The following is a 16,918-nucleotide window of genomic DNA, read 5'->3' on the forward strand; positions in this document are numbered from 1 at the left end:
CTGTGTCCAGGGGAGTCTGCTCTCTCCTGCTGCTCCGGTTTTCAACACAACACACACACACACACACGGCTGACTAATGATGGAGTCATGATATATCACTGCTGAGCTCTGAGATGGACAACAGTCACAGACAGAGAGATTGTCTTCTAACATCTTAGCTTTGCCCTGGCGGCCATGTTCCCCAGACAGATTGGCTTTAGAGGTAGGACCCCCCTCCTCCCTCTCCTCATCCATAGTAGACTGGAGACCTGGACACAAACACAACTTCTTCTGAACGTTTATTGAGAGAGAAGATCATTGTGACTGCGTCACACTAAAGTAGGGTGACCAGACGTTCCCGATTTCCGGGGACAGTCCCCGTTTTCGGGGATCTGTCCCCGGTCAAAGCTGTCCCCGGAAATGTCCCCGATTTTGACACTGAATGGGGGAAAAATGCGTGCAGACTCAAACACCAGTTATTACGGTAGTCATTTAACGCATCACCAGAGAAGACGTCGTATGACGTACAGACGTTATCAGGACATACGACCAGACGCAGCAGCGTCAACAACAACAATCTAGAGGCGGTGTCACGTTAAAATTGTACCGGGGGCGAAAATTGTACCGGCCTACGTCATCAGTTGTTGACAAATTCCAAACCTGCCTGGCAACAGACGACGTGATCGTCTGTTGCCTGGCAACGGGCGATCGCGTCGAATGCGATCGCGTCGAATGACGTAGGAAGGTTCTTGAACATTCGCGTACTTTCATGCTCGTTCATTGCACTCCTTCATTGAGCGTGACAAGACAGGTTTTTGAAACCTGCACTCAGTTTACTAGCTAAATTCGATTAAACAATTCAATGCAATACAAATATAAAGTAAAAACAAGTGTTATCTAGCGATCCGTTATCTGTATTATGTTATTTCGTCTTTGGAAACATGAGCCGAATGTTTTTTGAAACTTGCCCGGCAACGGACAACCCAATCAAATCCGTTGTCAAGTTGTCAACAACTGATGACGTAGGCCGGTACAATTTTCGCCCCCTGTACAATTTTAACGTGACAGCGGCAAAAAAAGGAAAAAGAGAAGATCAGCGGTCATAAATGGTATGTTGTGTATGAACTTATTTATTTTGTGTGAATTGGCAGTAGACTTGGCTGTGTGTGTGTGCTTGTGTGAGAAGTGATGTAACGTTAAAATAAGTATGATTGTTTATCTGAACTGAAGACCTAACGTAACGTTATAAAAGTCAGTGAATGTTAACATTATGACAATGTTTTCATATCTGTCATTAGTGAAGCTGTAATGTTAACGTTAGCATGAGATTACCAGGTGATGACATTGTATGTGGCTCTGTTTTGGAAGAGGGGGAGGTGGAAGACTGCTTTGGTAGCATATGATTTTCCTGTAGGCATAAGGACCTGAGACTTAAAATAATAATAATGATGATATTAATCATAAATTAATTAATAATAAGTCAAGGGTTGATAGTTGTGTGTGTTAGGCTGTTTTTTGTGTCGGGCTGTGTGGGTAACCAATGACTGTAGTAGTTATAAATGCAGACTATTTGATTAGCTGATGCCCTGAGTCACTGATTTTAATACAGTAGCCTATTACTATAGGCTCTGTTCTTGCAGTTTTCTCTCATGTTCTCTGCTCTTATTCTACCCAGGCTCCTGAGGCGGAGGTGGATGAATGAGGGGATCACGGTAATGTCACCCATTTTTTTGATTGCCACCTTTTGTGTCATAAATATCAGTTCAGTATTCAGTTGTGAGTAGAAACTTTTGAACAAAAAATCCATCCTAACTCAAGCTAACAAGACTAAGATATTTTTGGCTTCTTCAGTGGATGGATGGTTGGTGATGTCACCCATTTGTTCTTTGTTTGATTGCAACCTGTGTGTACAGCCTTCTTACTAGAGATGTATTTTTTTTTGTGACTTTTTTGTACTATTTGGGCCAGGCCCACAGTTTCCAGTGGCAAACATTATGTGATCCACTTACATCTTTTTATATGTTTTGACTTGGTAATTATTATTAATTACATCTTGATGATATTTATTAGCTACTGGTCTGGCAGCTGTCTTTGCACATGACTTAACTTTGGAAGAGAGATGTTTTTTCTCATGTATTATTCTATATTTGTGTTTTTGACACTGCTGTGCACTATTGATACATGATATTTGTGGGTGCTGATATTTTGATTTATTAACCTTTTTTGCAGGGGCGCCACCAGGGATGTTGGGCCCCATGAAAATATATCACACTGGGTCCCACCATCACACACACACAGGCAACGCCAACCATGTGCAGTTTCTGTAACCACACCTCTACCTGTGAAGGCTTCAATTATCTTATAGTCCGATACTAACTTTACAATATCTACTGACACTGAGCTGTGATAATATAACACTGTGAAGACATGCAGGAAACATTCTGCATACTGATAAAGTGTTTGTTTAATTATAAATTAGATTTTCTATTAAAGTCCATTAATGATGTTTCATTATTAACATAACTAATGTTCTAATATTTTTTCAGGGACCCCGTCAGTCACTGGCCCACAGAATTGTCCTAACTTTTCGCCCCCTAATGGCGCCTCTGACCTTTTGTGTAATAAAAGCTGGTTAAAATACATGAAAAAGTACTACATTTTTTATTTCATAATGATAATATGTAAGGATTTTTCACCGCCGCATTGAAAATGTCCCAGATTTCATTTCAGAAATCTGGTCACCTTACCTTGGAGACTGTAACAGTTCTTAAACTACAACCCAAAAAAGTAGATGCAATAGCAATATTGGTCCAAATAATCGCGATTAGATTATTTCCCGAAAAAGTTCAGCCCTAAAAAGTAGAGAACTTTTGAACAATTTCTCCACTGGAACAAAGTCTGAATTCTGTCACTTTACTGAACCACAGATCCCATAGACAGTAGGCCTAAATCTACTGGTGAAGCTCAACACATCGATTTGGTATCCTCTAATGACCACCAATGTCTCTCTCTCGCTCTATGGCTCCAGCTGTGGTTTAAGCCATAGGAATCGAGTCTAGACCCACATCTATTAAACTGTAGATCCCCAGTCGCTAGCCTGGCTCCGCCCGCCTAATTACTCCCGGTGAATTTGAATTTCCCTTCAGTGCTACAAATTAAATGTGTACGAGAGTCTGGTAGGACCAGGCTACAGTCGCTACGCACAAATATTTAACTTAAATATCAGCACATTCAAATGACTTATGTCCTTCCGTCCTTCTTTTCATTTGGAGTAGCATCAAGACAAACAAATCACTTGAATATTGAACGCAGTGTTCAATTTACCACACGGATCAGAAAAGCAGTGAAACATGAACCAACGTTGTATTCTGTTGGGAAAAATAACCTGATGAGCACATCACATGGCAGGCACATTAATATATAGTCGACTCTTGCTCTAAACCCAACGAACACATAACACAAACATGATAATATAGTCAGGTCAAGGCCAGAGCCGAAGGCCCCATCTCCCAGGCAGGCAGATGGTGGACACTCAGACAATGCACCAGTATCATCTCCAGAACGGGAGAGCCACATTAATTTATCACACAGGAGACATTTTGAGAGCTCTTCCCCGTTAGCAGGAACCAAGAGATACCTCTGCCCACACCAGGGGCCTGAGAGCCACATTAAATTATCACACACGAGACATTTCAGGGGGGCACTCCCCGTTTTAATTTATCACACCGAGACACGAGGAACTCTCCCCGTTACGAAGCTCTCTCAGGGCCTGGGAGCCAAAACACACAGAACCGCACACACCTCAAACGCACACACCTCATCGAGAGGAGGATACAGCATAAGACTGCATCACACAGGGACTCTTCACCTTCTTCTGAAGCAGACCTTCCACGGAGGCGAAGCTCCAGACGAACCATCAGCGCTGATTAGGGACTTAGACATATTCGATTTCTCACGCTTTATGACTCTGTATAACCGTTGCCACTTTACTTAATAAATCCAAGGTCCTCGTGCCGATAGACTTTATTACCTCTCCGTCTCATTTTATCTGGTCCAGTAGCTAGACAGACCGTTTTTCCCCTCAATTCTCTACAGTAAACTCATTATTATATACCAGTAACCTATAGACAATATAAACGGTAGTAAACTGATTGTTCATTATATACCAGGAACCTCAAGACAATATAAACGGTAAAAACTGGTTGATCATTATTATATACCAGTAACCAGTGGCGGCTCGCCTATAGAGGGCGCTGGGGCGCCGCCCTCCCGCCGACCGGCCATCTTTTCTTTTTTAAATATATTCATCGATATTTTTTCTTCTCATTTTGAGAATTAATCTATTTTAATTGCATTCGAATAATGCATTTACTTTAGAATATCTTTAGAAACCCCCATCATTAAATCTTACTTCACTTAGATGTTCAACGTTCATTTTGGTGAAGTAGATGTCTTCCGTGGGGCGCAGTTCGCCCAGCCCCACATGCCTGAATCATTAGCCAATGGTTCCCTCGTTGCTAGGCAGAAAAGTACATAATTTCGCCAATCAGCGTCGTCGAATTGTATGGCTTTGGGGCGCTCAAGATATAGCCCCAAGCGCAGTGCACCGTCCACTGAACATAAGCCAACAAGCAAGAGAAAAGGATAGAGCCTACAAGAGAAGTTTTTCCAGAGTATGGTTCAGGCTTGGCTAACTAGCTGTGGGTATGCCAATGCAATTTTTTGCTTTCCTTGTATACTTTTTAAAACAAGTGTGTGTGATAGTTCGTGGACTCAGACAGGGTTGACAGGGCTGAAACATCTGTCAGAATGGATAAAAAAAAAAACACAAGCGAGCAAGAGTGCATATGAACAACTGTGTGAAGCTAGCCATGCTAGAGGTAAGCAACTTCTATTTATTCTACTAGCCTATATGTATTTCCCTTGAGATGGACACTGGTTGCAGACCCTCACAACCTCCCCCCACCCCTTTCAAGTGTACTGTATATAGTTCTCTGCAAACCTATGGTGGGACCAGGCCTTCCTTGTGCATATTGTAGTCCTCTGCAAAGCTATTCAGTACATACTGTATATAGTTCTCTGCAAACATGGTGGCATCAGGCCTTCAGTGTGCATATTGTATATAGTCCTCTGTAAACCTATTCAATGTACATACTGTATATAGTTCTCTGCAAACCTACACTGTAAAAAAAAGTTGTAATATAACAGAATTTTACTGTTTATTTCGCAGATTTTGTCTGTATTTTTAAAATACCATTTAATTTACAAAAAGAGACTGTGATTTTACATGTCAAATGTAAACTTACATGAAATCACTGTAACTGTGAAAACACACAATATTCCTGTTCTTTTACAAAAATTAACTATTAGAAATCCATATATTTATTGTTCAAATACGTTCACAAATATATCGTCATTTCACAAATATTTGTCTGTTATTTAAGGGAATAAACTGTAAAATTCAACTTTAAAACTCTCTTTAAAAAAATAATTTAAAGTTACTGAGAAATTAAAAGTTAAATAACTATTTAATTAGTAATTTTACTATATTTTTTTTGTTCATTGACTAATGTTTTCATTGAAAATAACTAAAATTACTGCAATTTCCTAGATGGTACCATTTATTAACATTATATTAACATTTATTTTGAAAGGATATCTAAACAGACATAGGGAAAGTGAAGGAGGCCAATATCAGGATAAAACCACATAAACTTACATGCTTTTCATCTGTTTCCTTAACCTACCACTTAAAAGCATTACATTCTGCCAGAACAGATCTTATGACCGAGCATAAATGTGTGTCATCTGTGTCTAATTGCTTTTCAGCAATTCAGAGGTGAACAGTGAAGATGTAATTTATATGAATAAAAAGTAATAGAAAACATTGCAGGGCCACAATGAAGGCTATTGTTTATTTATATATAAATCCAAACAATGTAAATCACAAGGTCTTGAATTTGTTCACAGCATATCTGAACCAAACACATCAGGAGACATGCTGCAACGTCTCCCTGCACACACGTAAAAACCACAACAAAAAAACGTCTCAAGGCACTGAACCGGAACAAAGTGACGACAACAACGCGATATGTCATTGTAGTACGTGCTTTGGAAAGCGCGGGTCCCGTTTGCGATTGTGCTGTGATTGGCCAATACCGCCCTACTCTGTCTGTGATTTACTGGGTTATGCATGACTGACAGTTGCTGGCTTCAATGGAAAAACGGATGAGGACGTTAAAGATCAATCATTTTAAACACTTTTCCCGCACAATCGCGTCCCGTTTGGGTTGGTCCATATCAATGGGTTGGTTAACAGGATATGTTTGAGAAGAAGAAGAAGGCATCCAATTTGCTGTTGGGAACATCAGTCTTTAACATGACTCAGAAGAAGTTCCCCGTATCTGACACTAAGCCGGTGTCTGTCAACCCAACAACATCGTGCGGCGGTTCCCGTTTGGTCGACTTCGAGTGAACAGCAGCTCTTGCCCGATGTCAAGGCTTGAGGAAGGACGAAGCTATAGGCAAGTATCAAACTGAAGCTGAGTAGCATTAGGTTTATTCACCACCATGCCTCTGAGTTTACTCAATCGGCACTGAATCCGCTAGCATGTCGACATGTTAACTGCTAACATGCTAACTATAATGACAAAAGAATGACCGTCTGCGTTTTCGCGTTGTGTAATTATATATTGTGTACTTTTTTTTATTATCATTGCTTGTGTGTGATGCCAATGAACACTCTTGGGCACGGAATAAATAATTTATTTTCGCCCGTTAACGTCGCTAGCTAGCCAGCTAGCTTACGTTAGCACAGTAAACTGAACGTGAATGGGAACTGCTAGTTATGTTCGCTAGCTAGGACTTTGGTTTAACTTTGCTGAAAATCCTTTCGCGGGTGTTTGTGAAACTATTTCTGCGCAAAGCGCCAAGCCGCTCGTATCCGTTCACCTGTTAAACGAGGGAACAGCGAGCACATGTGTGAGCGCGAGGGTGTGTAGTTTCGTTTTGTGTTGCCAGATTGGGCATATGTCCCGTTTTTGTGCCTAACGTGACTAAAAGTAACCAAATCGATCTGAAAAATTTGCCCAATCTGTCAACCCGGACGGCTTATCTTAACCATAGACATCTTATATGTTAGACGGAGCATCGAATGCTACCGCCTACTGGCGCTGACGAGACGCGGGGCCGCCATCTTGGAGTGGTCATCCGCTCCACTCAGTGTAATCCGTTTGGCTGGCGCAATGAACTGCGCATTCAATTATTTGCATGCGGTTTTTTGTCATACGTGTAGCTATGATAAAGGCCATATGGCTGGGCGTGTTTTATTATTCAATACCAATTATACCAATAGTACGGTAATATTAAATCTTCCTTGTGAAAAGTAATCCCCCGATTCCTATTGTGGATGGTTCGCCGATTTGAGCAGGAATACGCAGAACAATAGCCTGGTGTTGTGTCGAGATCTGTTTCCCCGTCGAGATGTGTTTCCCCTAGTCCCCGCCCCCGTCCGAAATTACCCGAAAAGGCCCTCTGTTCCATAGGAAAGGAGGCTCACACATCTTTCAAATTCATACTGCTGACTTATTTCCCCACAACAGATAGGTGCTGTGATTTTCAGGCTGATATCATTCAATTTGACCATTTAGAACAGGGGGAACGCATCCTGACAGCTTGGAATATTACTGTCAGATACTGTTCCCCCTCTGTTCCATAGGAAAGGAGGCTCACACCTCTTTCAAATTCATACTGCTGACTTATTTCCCCACAACAGATAGGTGCTGTGATTTTCAGGCTGATATCATTCAATTTGACCATTTAGAACAGGGGGAACGCATCCTGACAGTCATTATCTGGGACTAGGGGAAACGCATCTCGACGGGGAAACAGATCTCGACACAACACCGGCATCCTGTTTCTGCTGCTGTTGCTGCTCCCGGTTGACCACTCCAAGATGGCGGCCGTATTTCTCGCGTCCCAGCAGCCAATGCTCCGTCTATGCTATAAGATGTCTATGATCTTAACAGCCAAGATTATTGTTTTTTAGAAGAAAACTATCCACACAGATAGGTTGAGAATGGTCTATGTCCAAAATGAAAGGTCATTACAGGCTCTTTAATTTAAGCCATAAAAAACCTTTTGTACTTAAATGCAATTATGTGGCACTTTATTATTTGCATTAAAAATGGATTGTTTTTGTTTTAAATATCATTTAAGTTAACACTCATGTTTATTTGGGCTAGATTGGCTAACACAGTTTGGGTCAACTATTTTACAACCAATAACATTTATTTTGATTTTGGCAAATTGAATGATTTATGATTTTTCTTCTTTTCTTTCTCTCTGCAGATAAGTGATGCGAGTTGATTTCATGGAGTAAACTGAAAAGGTGATTGCTGCACTGCAGTTAAGGATGTCAAAAGATTACACCTGTCGTAGTTGTGGTGCTTCAGTGAATACCCTAAAAGGGTATGTGATGCATCAAGGGCTTCATAAAAATGAACCACATTATCAGTATGCATGTTACATGGAAAGTTGTAAGTTTCACTTCAGAAATTACAATGCTTTTAAATGTCATGTTTCCCGCAGCCATCGACGCTCATCTAACGCGTTGCAGTGTCAAACTTTGCAGGCACCCTTTCTATGTCAACTTCCACATTGTCAGAAACAGTTGATCGACCTTAAAGACCTTCTCTGTCACCTAAAATCTCACACTTCAAGAAGAGAGGTAGTGCATTGCCCATTTAAAAACTGTGATAAATCATTTTCAGTGACCTCATCTTTCACAGCCCACCTATCTAGGAAGCACCAAAACCCCACAGCTCTGCATCTCTCTGGTGCATACTGTCCTCTTTCAGTTCCTAGTGAGTCTCAGTCCTCTGTTGCTGAAAGCCAGCCAGATGAAGGGTCAGCTGTTGATGAGCCTGAGGCAGATGTCCCAGACCTTGCTCAAATGAAAAGTTTGTACATGAGAAACCTGTGCATGTTTTATATGAAACTACAGGCCAAACAACTTATCCCTTCCTCTACAATCCAGTCGATCGTAGAAGAAATTAATGGTCTTAATGGAATGTGCCTGCAGTACACTAAAAGTAAACTGAAAGCATCTCTTCAAACAAAAACTGAACTATCGGAGACTGAAATTGAAGATGTTTTGAAGACCCTAGATGATGTAGATATTCATGGGTCCTGCAGCTCCTCCCTTTCCACAGAGTACAACAGAAAACGGTATTTTGAGGAGAATTTTCCATACGTGCATCCACAACCCATTTTTTTGGGGTTTGATGAAAATAGAAAAGAGCAATATGCTCAGTATGTTCCCATAAAGCATACATTGACAACTCTACTAAAACATACTGATGTACTGGAACAGGGGTCTACATCTGAGAATGAAAGTTCAACTCATATTTTAAATGATGTGTGTGATGGATCGGTATTCAAATCCAGTCCTCTTTTCGCTGAGTCAGGTCTCACTTTAAAAGTGATACTTTATCAGGATGCTTTTGAGGTGGTTAATCCCCTTGGCTCGGCAAAGAAAAAACATAAGGTGCTTGGAGTCTACTTCACTCTAGCAAATTTTGATCCTTTTCATCGATCCACTGTTGACAACTTGCAGCTTTTGCTTTTGTGCCGAGAAGCTGATTTCAAATATTTTGGCCACGAGAAAGTGTTCTCTCAATTGATAACCGATCTTGGAGAACTGGAGACGAATGGACTGAATATTTCTGGAAACATTGTTAAGGCAACTGTCTTTTGCATTGCCGGGGACAATTTAGGGTCACATAATATTGGTGGATTCACTGAAAATTTCAGTAGGTCTCAACATTTCTGCCGATATTGTCACGTAACCAGAAATGAGCTAGACAATTTGGAACACCATGCTCCAATCCGTACAGTACAAGAGTACAATGACACTGTTCAAGAACTGCAAAATGGTGATGCGAGTATAGTCAGAGGGGTGAAATTTAACTCTGTCTTTAATTCACTAACATTTTTTCATGTTTGCCAGCCAGGCCTCCCACCATGTATTGGCCATGATCTCTTTGAGGGTGTCGTGGCATCTGACCTTGCCATTTACCTGACCTATTTTGTCAAGGTGAAGAAATTCTTCACATATTCACAGCTTAATCGAAGGATCAAACAGTTTAGTTACCAGGGATCTGATGGTAGTTCTAAACCAGCTGAAGTTTCAGTAAAGGGTTTGAAATTAGGTGGCCAGGCAGCAGAAAACTGCTCTTTGCTGAGACTTCTCCCCATTATCATTGGTGAAAAGATCACAGACACAGAGGATCCTGTATGGCAACTGACTGTCCAGCTGAAAGAGCTAGTGGAATTGATTTGTGCCCCTACAATATCAGTACCCCAGGTTGCATTGCTCAATGTTCTAATTGGTGATTATCTGGAAGGAAGGAAAGATTTTTTTCCATTGCAAAAACTAAAACCAAAGCACCATTACCTCACCCACTACCCTGCCTTAATATTGAAGTTTGGCCCACTCATTCGGCTGTGGACAATGAGGTTCGAGAGTAAGCACTCATACTTCAAAAGATGTATCCGAAGGACACAAAACTTCAAAAATGTATGTCACACACTTGCAAAGAACCATCAGCTGCTGCAGGCATACCTTCATTCTGGCTCATTTTTTGCACCCTCATTGGTGGTTAAGAACTCCACTCCTTTCCATGCTGAACTGTACAGTGAAGCAGTGCGCTCTGCAGTAGGAGAAACCTTGGTAAACGAACCCAATGTTGAGTCAGCTTACGAGGTGCAGTGGAAAGGCACTCGGTACAAAAAGGGACTCTTTCTGTGTTTAAACCAAGGTGAGGCACTTGAATTCGGACAGATTGAGCTCATGCTTGTGTTGCAGGACCAGCATGTGTACTTTATTGTTACACCTCATGACGTGTCCTATATGCCAGCATTTGCATTGTATGAAGTGAAACAAGCAAGGCAGAGCTTGATATGCTGGAAGCCTGATAAAAAACTAGATTATTATCCTTTGCCTGTGTACAAGCTTTGTGGGACAAGGGTAATTTCCCTTAAGCATAGCATTGTTGACTCTCAGTAAGTTAAAATCTGACACTAATGCTTGAAGAACAGTATTTTTCATCCCTTCTAGTCATGGATACAGAGAGCCCACTTCTGTCTTTCATCAAAACAAGTCTTCCTAAAGTGAGAGACCCTGAGCCTTTGCTGGAGTGTCTGCAAGGTTTAGGAGTTGAGGACCTGGAAGACCTGACCTACCTGCAGGAGAGTGACCTCCTTTCTGTCCTGAGACCAATTGAAGCCAGGAAACTTCTGTCACTGCTCCAAAAGACAAGTATGTGTTTCAATTTGTACAATAAACGTTGACATAAGAAAAACGCGTTAACACCGTTAATAACGCGTTTAACTGACAGCACTAGTATTAATATACCCAGATTGAGCTATGTGATGTCTGTATGGTTAAATATTACTACTGTCTGTCCTTTATGAAGGCCAACAAGATGTCTTGGACAGTCCTCCGAGCAACCAACAGTTCAGCAGAGCCAGTACCAGTACAAATCCAGTATCACAGTCTGACAAGATGCACCTTTCTGGTGAGTATATGCATCTGTCGCACAGAATCACTTTCATGAAGAATTTACATTTCTCAGCCCGATGCTGATAAGGAAAAGGGCTCCATGAAAACCCACCTATTATTTCTGTGTTCTCTTCAGGTGGTAACAGCTCAGAAACTACATGTTCACCGCGGTCAACAAGTAGTTCAAGTATGGATACCACACCTCGTCGACTGTCTAACAGCTGGCATTTTAAATTTCAAATTCCTTGGCAGAAAATTCCATCTGACATCATCAGAAAGCTGGAAACCGGAAACCGGCCAACAAAAAGTGAGAGACTTGAAATCATACGGCTCATTGTTAGTGAAATCATAACCGCGTGCCCAACACCTGGGAAGAAACATATCAGTGAGATAGCAAGGATGATGACAAAGGCCTACCCTGTGGCATTTACTGATGTCATTGAAGGTGAAATTGTAGGCAGTGGGTATGACTCTATAACGAAACAGATGGTCAGCAGAGTGGATAACCTGAAGAGGGGAAACACTTCCCTTTCCTTAAAGAGACAAGTTTTTAGCAGCAGCAAAGGAGAGGATAGCCCAACTCGGAAAAGAAGACTAGACACTTACGGGTGTATAAACTGGCAACCAACACGACTGCCACCTGATGAAACCCCTGAATCTCAGAAACATGCACAAGAAGAGTTAAAGAAAATGTGGAGAGAAAGATGCTGTGACAGCAAAGCCATTGAGAATATGATGAGAGACACTTTCTTCACTCAGAGAAAAGACATTATCAGTGGGACTGAGGCGTCTGACTTGACAAAGGAATGGCCATACCTGTTTGAGACCAGTGGCATGAAGACTCATTTTAAAGAGCTTATAGGTGTGGACATGGAAGACAAAAACATGGCAAATAAATGTGCCAGAGTTATTTCATTTCTTAAATCTGGTGACAAGACAGGGAAGATGGAGACCATCTTCAGGGAAATGGAAACATCAAGCAAAAATGTTGCAGATGTGAATGTTGCAGCGTTTCTTCCGCTGCTCCTCAAGTACTTCAATGAAGAAGAAGAAGAAGAAGAACAGATGTTCTACAAAGTGGATCAAACAACCCTGCCCTCTGAAGTGGACTGTGCTGGACTTCCAAGTACACCATGTATCGTTGTGTGTGGTATGAATATTTGTCTTTCTCCACCACAATATATTAAAACCAAAAAACAGAACTATTACTACTATTACTTTGTTATTGTTGTTGGAGTTACGGTCTTTTGTCTCCGTTTATCACAATTTTTTTCCCCTTTTCTCTTGTCCTTCTACACAACAGGAAACTCGACTTTGGCAGCGGAGAATTTCATGCTCTCTGTGGACCAGACCATTGTGAATGGCCACATCAGAATCTTCAGTGATGCTGTTATGCTGATGTTTGGTTCGTACTACTGTATGAACATATCTTACCCAGCAGCCCAGGCATCAACTTTGGAGTTCTTACAGAGGTAAGACAGCACTAGTCAATTTAATACATCAAAATAAGATCTTTCTTTCTTTCTTTCTTTCTTTCTTTCTTTCTTTCTTTCTTTCTTTCTTTCTTTCTTTCTTTCTTTCTTTCTTTCTTTCTTTCTTTCTTTCTTTCTTTCTTTCTTTCTTTCTTTCTTTCCTTCCTTCCTAAAGTTTTTTTTTTTCTTTTGACAGGTGCCTCTTCAAGATAAACCCAGACAAGGGATCAAAAGTGGACCGGAACGCTACCAAAAGAAAACTGGCAGTCAATCCAAAGGTTCTCACCCTGATCACCAGAATTGCAGACTATGATTGGAGGGAATAAGAAGTGCTTATGGATAGTTTGTCCAAATTACTGACTGTTATGGATTATTATCCAGTGAGGTCATGTAAGCTATTATGTAGCTTTGTTATTAATATTGTGGATTATTTGGCCAAGTTATGGATGCCTTAGAATAGAGTCAAGTGAGGTTTGACCAAGTTTGTCATCAATGTTTTGTATGTATTGTTACTTGACCCAGGTTATGGAAACATTGGATAGAGCATGGATTCTTTTCCATGGTTTAATGTATGTTTGTAATCCATGAATGCCGACTTGACCAAGTTATGGATGTGTCACGTTAAAATTGTACCGGGGGCGAAAATTGTACCGGCCTACGTCATCAGTTGTTTACATCTTGAAAACCTGCCTGGCAACAGACGACGCGATCGTCTGTTGCCAGACAGGTTTTCAAGATGTAAACAACTGACGTAGGCCGGTACAATTTTCGCCCCCGGTACAATTTTAACGTGACAGATGCCTTGGATAGAAATATTGATGTAAATTGGTGTCTCAACTTGGTGTCATTTTCATTTAATTGTTGTAATTTTTTTAATATTGATGTTAGAATGGTAACAGTTAAATACAAATACAGAGAATGGGAAATTATAGCTTTTCTTGTTCAGCTTAAGCCTCTTTTCCCACTGGCCAAAAACCGGTTAAACCATTTACAATAATTCTGGTGTTATCAGGTGAGTTTAGTTTGAAGTATAAGTTGAAAGTCTTTGAATTATTCAGGAAATCAATGTAAAAGAAAAACAAAAACTATATTTACAATAAACAGTAAATTGTTGCAATTGTACGCCTAAGTTTTTACATGTTTTGAAAGATTAATCAAATTATTGTTGTATACTCACTTAACATCTAATATAAAGTAATATACAGCCTTTTTACATAAAATAATGCAATTTCTGTCAATTTAAGCATTATCATTCATATTACAATGTTAATTTACCATCTTTATGGGTAATTTCATTGTTTTAAAACGAAATGTTTAAGTAAATGTTAAAAACAAATGTAAAATAACTAAATATTAATTTGATATGATCTAAAAATAACAGTAAATTATTGCAATTGTAAAGCTAAGATAATGTTTTTCAACATTTTTTTTACATGTTTTGAAAGATGAATCACATATTGTGTTCATATACTGTTATATTACATCAAATATAAATTATTATACAACCATTGTCCATTAAAAAACAGCTAAGAACAGCACATTTCTGTCCATTTACGCAGTATTATTCGTAATAAAACATTTATTTACCATATTTCTAGGTAATTTCATTGTTTTAAAATGTGAATTTGTCTAATTAAACATTAAAAACAACATGAAAATAAGGCAAAATCTTGTTAAATTACAACTACAAACTGTATTTTAATTATGGAAATTAACCGTATTTTTACGGGAAAGTAATTTTCTGTTATTTCACAGTATTTTTCTGGCACCCCAGCTGCCAGAATATTACAGTTTTTTTACGTTTTTTTTTTACAGTGTATGGTTGCTTCAGGCCTTCAGTGTTGATATTGTATATAGTCCTTTGCAAACCTATTCAGTGTACACACTGTAGGGCTGGGCGATATATCGATATTTAAATATAGAACGATATTTTTTCAAACGCGATATGAAACGAGACCATATCGTCAATATCGATATCATTTAATTTGCGTTGAAACTACAGCACATTTGTTCCAAATAACACCAGTTTCGAACCGCGCCTGCCGCCTGCTATTTCGTAACTCTGCTTATGTCTCTCCCGCTCTGCCTCCGGCTCACACACACAGTCTGTGCCTGCCCCCCCCCCCCCCCCTCCACTGACTCACGTCACTTTCAAAAACATGAGCCGTGTTCGAAATCGTTCACTATTCATTGGGTATTTTAAGTGCACTATATTGTGCATGAAATTAACCACTGAGAATTCTAACACCACTACAAAATGGCGAGCACCCTATATATGCACTATATCCGTGATAGGGAACGATTTCGAACACAGCTATGGAGTCCGCCTGCGCATGCAGCTCCGAGGAGCTTGTTTGCAAGCGAAAGACCAACGGCTCCATAGTATGGAAATGGTTTGGATATAAGTTGTGACGTGTGTCCCGATAGGACTCACTATGTTGATGCACCGTTCCAGAATCACTCCAGAATCATGCTGTGACACCATGCTGTCAACAAGGCCACCTTATAATTTCTTGTGTGCTTACATATATCTTACGATAAAGTGAATTGCTTGCTTTATAATTTCTTGTGTGCTTACATATATCTTACGATAAGGTAAATTGGTTACCTTATAACTTCTTGTGTGCTTGCTTACATATATCCTAAGATAAGGTAAATTGGTTACCTTATAACTTTTTGTGTGCTTACATATATCTAATTGTAGCCCTGTGCTATATTTTCCTTTAATTTTCTTTAAGTTAAAAGGTGTTAATAAATGTTTAATGATTTTGAATGCATTATGCAGAATGTTTTATTATCCTATGGCCTGTATTTTATTTTCATTTGAGTATGTACGTTTTGGTTGTTTTCTTAATGTGACCTTTGAACCGGAGGGTTAAAAGGTTGGAAGCTCGGCAGCTGAAGGGGGGTGAACCAGGAAGAGTACGGACGGCTAGTCCGAGCTCGTGATCCAATTATACCAATTATACCTACATGCGATTCATACTCTGTCTAGAAAATGGACTAGAGGTATACTGTTCCGGTTGTCGGATAGATAACCACCAGATCAGCGATCGGGGATGTGCTTCTGAGGTTTCTGGAGATGCTGAGCCTGCCTCCAGACGTGGACGCGGCAGAAGGCTGAGTGCGGTCGGTTTGGATAAAACTCCTGCGTGGACCAGTCGACCCGAGGACCGCGACTGTCTGATCGCTTCCACACGCACACACACACACCCCGCCAAGTGAGGTGAAAGGTACATTTGATTGTTTGTTTGTTTGCTCCTGTGAGTGAAGCGGCCGTTCTGTTTTTGGCCTCCACGTACCCAAGCGACGACACAGGCCTGCAACGTGGGGATAAATAGTTTGTGCCGGCATAGGACTGCATTTTGCTTTCAACATTTCCAAAATGCATGTGATTTCATGTGTGAATTGATTTACCTGTTTCCTTGTGTGAATTGATTTACCTGTGGGTCGATGCACTGAATGATTCTTGTTAACGTGTTAATTCAATGAAACCATCTTTCATAGTAACTTATGTGTGTTTTATTGTCATTACCATGCAGTGATTCCTATACATTGGGGGTTTAGTTCAAGGAGGAGAAAGGGATCTTTGCCGGGCAGCGCTTATGCACCTCCGCCTCCGGCGGTGGTCCCTCAGCGGGGCTCAAGCGGGAGACATTCGCCGCCAACAATCCCTTTCTCCTCCATGTCGTGGTTCATGTTCTTGAGGGAGTCAAAGCCAAAGTTCCTTCCCCCCAATTCATTCTCAACCTTGGCTGAGATAACCCCCAATACGAGTCTCGTTGTAGAAATACCAGATACGAGAGTCCGACGTGTTATGCGCCATCACACCAACAGCAGAACGGTTATCCAAATAACAAGGAAGTGTACAACACTTGCGTTACAGTCCTGGAGCTCTATATCT

The 16,918-nt window shown here is 40.5% G+C and overlaps 2 protein-coding genes and 1 long non-coding RNA gene across 8 annotated transcripts in view; 2 read left to right on the forward strand and 1 right to left on the reverse strand.

Annotated features, from left to right (window-relative positions):
* Nucleotides 1–3,125, forward strand: part of LOC132453350 (uncharacterized) — a 74,766-nt gene extending 71,641 nt beyond the window's left edge. Inside the window, exon 2 of the long non-coding RNA XR_009524649.1 lies at nucleotides 2,840–3,125. This is a non-coding gene — a long non-coding RNA (uncharacterized LOC132453350). The remainder of the gene's footprint in view (nucleotides 1–2,839) is intronic.
* The window catches only part of LOC132453279 (NACHT, LRR and PYD domains-containing protein 12-like), a 410,038-nt gene that overhangs the window by 119,085 nt on the left and 274,035 nt on the right, over nucleotides 1–16,918 (reverse strand). The window lies entirely within an intron of this gene.
* LOC132453284 (uncharacterized) lies at nucleotides 5,567–14,133 on the forward strand. Of its 3 annotated transcripts, XM_060046101.1 has the most exons (7): nucleotides 5,571–6,503; nucleotides 8,329–8,368; nucleotides 11,099–11,299; nucleotides 11,457–11,558; nucleotides 11,679–12,692; nucleotides 12,846–13,014; nucleotides 13,211–14,133. In XM_060046101.1, the coding sequence occupies exons 3-7, from the start codon at nucleotides 11,101–11,103 to the stop codon at nucleotides 13,338–13,340; spliced, it is 1,614 nt and encodes a 537-aa protein (XP_059902084.1). In that variant the 5' UTR covers nucleotides 5,571–6,503; nucleotides 8,329–8,368; nucleotides 11,099–11,100; the 3' UTR covers nucleotides 13,341–14,133. The 3 variants fall into 3 exon arrangements, 2 of the variants coding, with proteins under 2 accessions (XP_059902084.1, XP_059902083.1); XR_009524624.1 differs by having other exon boundaries at nucleotides 5,567–6,503; nucleotides 8,329–11,299; XM_060046100.1 differs by lacking the exon at nucleotides 5,571–6,503 and having other exon boundaries at nucleotides 8,329–11,299.

This window comes from Gadus macrocephalus, chromosome 3, assembly GCF_031168955.1.
Source record: "Gadus macrocephalus chromosome 3, ASM3116895v1".
Taxonomy (NCBI): Eukaryota; Metazoa; Chordata; class Actinopteri; order Gadiformes; family Gadidae; genus Gadus; species Gadus macrocephalus.